The sequence below is a fragment of the Melopsittacus undulatus genome, chromosome 3 (assembly GCF_012275295.1).
Source record: "Melopsittacus undulatus isolate bMelUnd1 chromosome 3, bMelUnd1.mat.Z, whole genome shotgun sequence".
NCBI lineage: Eukaryota > Metazoa > Chordata > Aves > Psittaciformes > Psittaculidae > Melopsittacus > Melopsittacus undulatus.
In genome coordinates this window covers 49,497,359-49,500,591 of record NC_047529.1, presented here as the reverse complement: position 1 = coordinate 49,500,591, position 3,233 = coordinate 49,497,359, and the positions used below count along the sequence as shown (strand labels likewise).

The window sequence follows — 3,233 nt, the reverse complement described above, 5'->3', positions numbered from 1 at the left end:
TGGCTAGCAGGGAAAAGGGGTCGAGGCCGGTCCTGACCTGTTACAATGAAGACTGACTTGCTATGTGGGATTACACCAGAAGCTTGCAGTGGAGTAATGGTAAGGATATCAAGCAACCTTAAGTATCTCAGCTGTATAGGAGCATATTCTATTGCAAAAGACCTTCCTGCGAAGATCATGGATTCAAATATGGGACATTTGAACTAATACTTGGACTTTGAAATGAATTTCTTTAACAGTTTTCTCTGCAGTGCAAGTTATTAAACTAAAGCTACTCTATTTCCCCGATGTGTTCAACAAAATCCTTAACGTCTAGCATGGTATCTTAATAAAGAATAAAGTCATTCTTTTAAAAAATCTGCTTTAAGTAGATTTTTCCCCCAAGTTTTCTTAGTTAAGGATGCCAAAAGTGGTATTCACAAATTCTTGCATTTAAATTTTTTATTGCAGTGGTCTAGATGAATACCATCATTGGTATCCTTAAAATTTATTTCTGCTCATGAAGGTTAATCATGATTGTCTATATAGTAATCACTTATGAATTGTGTTCAGATACAGCAGTTTCAGGTGTAATCATCAGAGCTGGTTAGTCAGGCATTCCAGATAGTGGTTCTTTTCAGAACCTTTTTTAAAGGGTTGGTTAACTACCTCAGTAGCAGAGGATTGAACTATACCCTGTCTGTACTGTACATAGAAAATCTTTGTAGATAAAAGCAAGGCTTGTTTAATATGATATGAGGGTAAGATTATAATATACCAAATGTAACATTCTTAGTTGCCTTTAGTTCCAGAGGCTTTGTAAGACTTCCTCATGACCATCATAACAGGCCTTGCTTTTGTCGTATTTTGTGGCTGAAAAAGCAGCCTTGCTTCTTCAGATATTGTAGTTATTTGGATGTATAATAGTTTAGCAAGATGTTACTTTTGTAAGACATCAGATGTTCAAAAAAAGTGCATCAGCAACTTGTACTAAATACTGCAGTGTCCCTTTATAAAAGGTCAGACTAAAACTGACAACTGTACAGTGAAGCCTGACATTTGGATATTTTGAAGTTTTTCATAAATCATAGAATAGCATATGGCTGTAGTTTAGCTTTTTAGGTAAAAGGTATGTTTTCATTAGTGCATTTCTTACTGCTGATCACTGTAAAAACATGTGGATCAGCTTTCCATTTCTCTTACGCAGATCATGATAACCTGTAGAGTAGAGTAGAGTACAATCATTTGTGCTATGTTTTTAATTTTCTAAAGCACCTTGATGACAGTGAGTGTTCAGTGGTGAAGCATCCTCTATTGAACCATCCTTAAAAAAGACGAAGCAAAAACAAAATAACCTTGCCAAGTCCAACTTCGTGTAGGTAAGAGGTAGATAAAATTAAGTCTTTCTTTGGACTTGGCATAAAGAGCTTCCCTTAACCCCCTACCCAAAGGGATACTGCAGTTATACTACATACCCATAGGCACCACAATGAAAATTGAAGCTTATACCTAATTAAAGTTTTATACACACCAGTTCCCCCAGTAAATGCAAATTTAACAAAATTAGACATGTCATATGTTGAAAATGCTCATGGCAAACAATCATTTTGCATTCCTGCAAATAAAATTGTTTTATACTGTAAGCTGGAGGCGAGTGTAACTTATTTTTGTAATAAAGTTTTTATTTTTTTTATGTGTCATTAATATAAATGTGTGTTAGTACAGAGGTCTTCTGGTTAAAAACTTAGAATCGCACACATTTCAGTATGTTTACTTGTATTTACATAATTTTTAGAATAGTGGTTGCCAATAGCCTGTATGTTTCACATTAATTGATTTTTTTTTGTTATCTTAATAAACCATTTTAGTATGTTGTATGTCAATTACTGGGATAGCTGGGACGTGAAGTGTAATCTAAAATTGTCAAATATTCATTGGAATATGTAAATGTGCCTTGCCAGTTCTGAACTTTAAGACAAAGTAAGCAACTGATGGTGGAATGAGTAGCCAATGCGTAAGAGATGTTTGCTACCACAGTTTGATATACTGCCCTTGCTAAAGAGAAGTAACCTTTTTCCTCAAATTTTGAGCATTGAAATACACAGTTGCATTAGCTTCTGAATTTTCAAATTTAGCGATAAAATATTAGGCTTACGGAAGTGAGTTTGCTAATTGTAGCCTTAAGTATAATTCTGAATTTCAATGTAATCCTTGGTGCTGGCATTCCCAGTGCCAAGGAGTTTAAATGCTCCCTTTAAAGAGGTTGCCATGCCTACTGGCACTTTTACTGTCATATGGTTTTATAAGGAACACTGTCAAGATGTGGAAACTGATTTTGGACTTGCTATAAAATGAAAGCATTGGGGGTTGTAGGAGAGGGGAAGCCCTCAGATTTACTAATCTTGAAATCTCTCCATTGCTGAAGAACTTAAAATATTTGTGGGATCACAAGTGCTAATGACTAGTTCTTAGTGTGGAAATGTATTGTGGGGAGAAGGGGGATAATATATTTATGGAACTGTAACAGTTGATGGCATTGCATAAAAACATTGCTGTTAAGGCACCACATGTGTTGAAATTGTGGATCACATCCTTAATTTCAACTCTAAAAAGCTTGCTAAAAAAGAAAAAGGTAAAATTGACAGGAAAGCATTTTTACTGGAATGCAAGCAATGGTGAGTGAGCTAACTATCAAGATCTTGACAGTGTTCCCTCTAATTATGAACTCAAGCCATTATAACTTTTAAAATTAAATATGATTTGCACTGTTCGGATATTGGTGCAGTTTTTTAGCAAAATGATCAGAAAACAAAATTGCATGTGGTGATTAATAGTGTGGAAAAACTCTAAAAACAAAAAAAAAAAAGAAAAATGTTATTTTCAAAGCTTTAAATCTGGTTGTGTAAAGAAAAGCTTTCATTACTAAGTGGAAATACTAGTGAGAATGGGCAAGTGCATATATAGAACGTCAGTTTGGTTGCACTTGGGTGTTGGTAAACTTGAAATGTTCTACAGCAATAATGCATCTCTTATGGGGTGCTTTGGTGACAAATGGACATCAAATACACAGTTGTTTTTGGTGTGTTGAAGGCAGTGTTGTCTTAATGTATTATGCTGCCTCTGTTTATTCTCATAGGAGGCTTTCTTTACTGAAACACCTGCAAAGGTTTTAGTTTAAGCTAGCATAGCTCCTCAGTGGTTTGTAATTTGTTCTTAAATTTGAAGTCTAGTTGAATTTAATAAGAAATCAATAA

General features: G+C 34.7%; 1 protein-coding gene across 3 annotated transcripts in view; it reads left to right on the top strand.

Annotated features, from left to right (window-relative positions):
• The window catches only part of SYNCRIP (synaptotagmin binding cytoplasmic RNA interacting protein), a 26,202-nt gene extending 23,449 nt beyond the window's left edge, over positions 1–2,753 (top strand). For 2 of the 3 annotated variants that reach the window (XM_034061192.1, XM_034061191.1), the window contains exon 12: positions 8–2,753. In XM_034061192.1, the coding sequence (XP_033917083.1) occupies positions 8–49 (42 nt within the window). In that variant the 3' untranslated portion in view covers positions 50–2,753. The remainder of the gene's footprint in view (positions 1–7) is intronic. The other variant, XM_034061193.1, reaches the window with a different exon arrangement.
• The last annotated feature ends 480 nt before the right edge of the window (positions 2,754–3,233 follow it).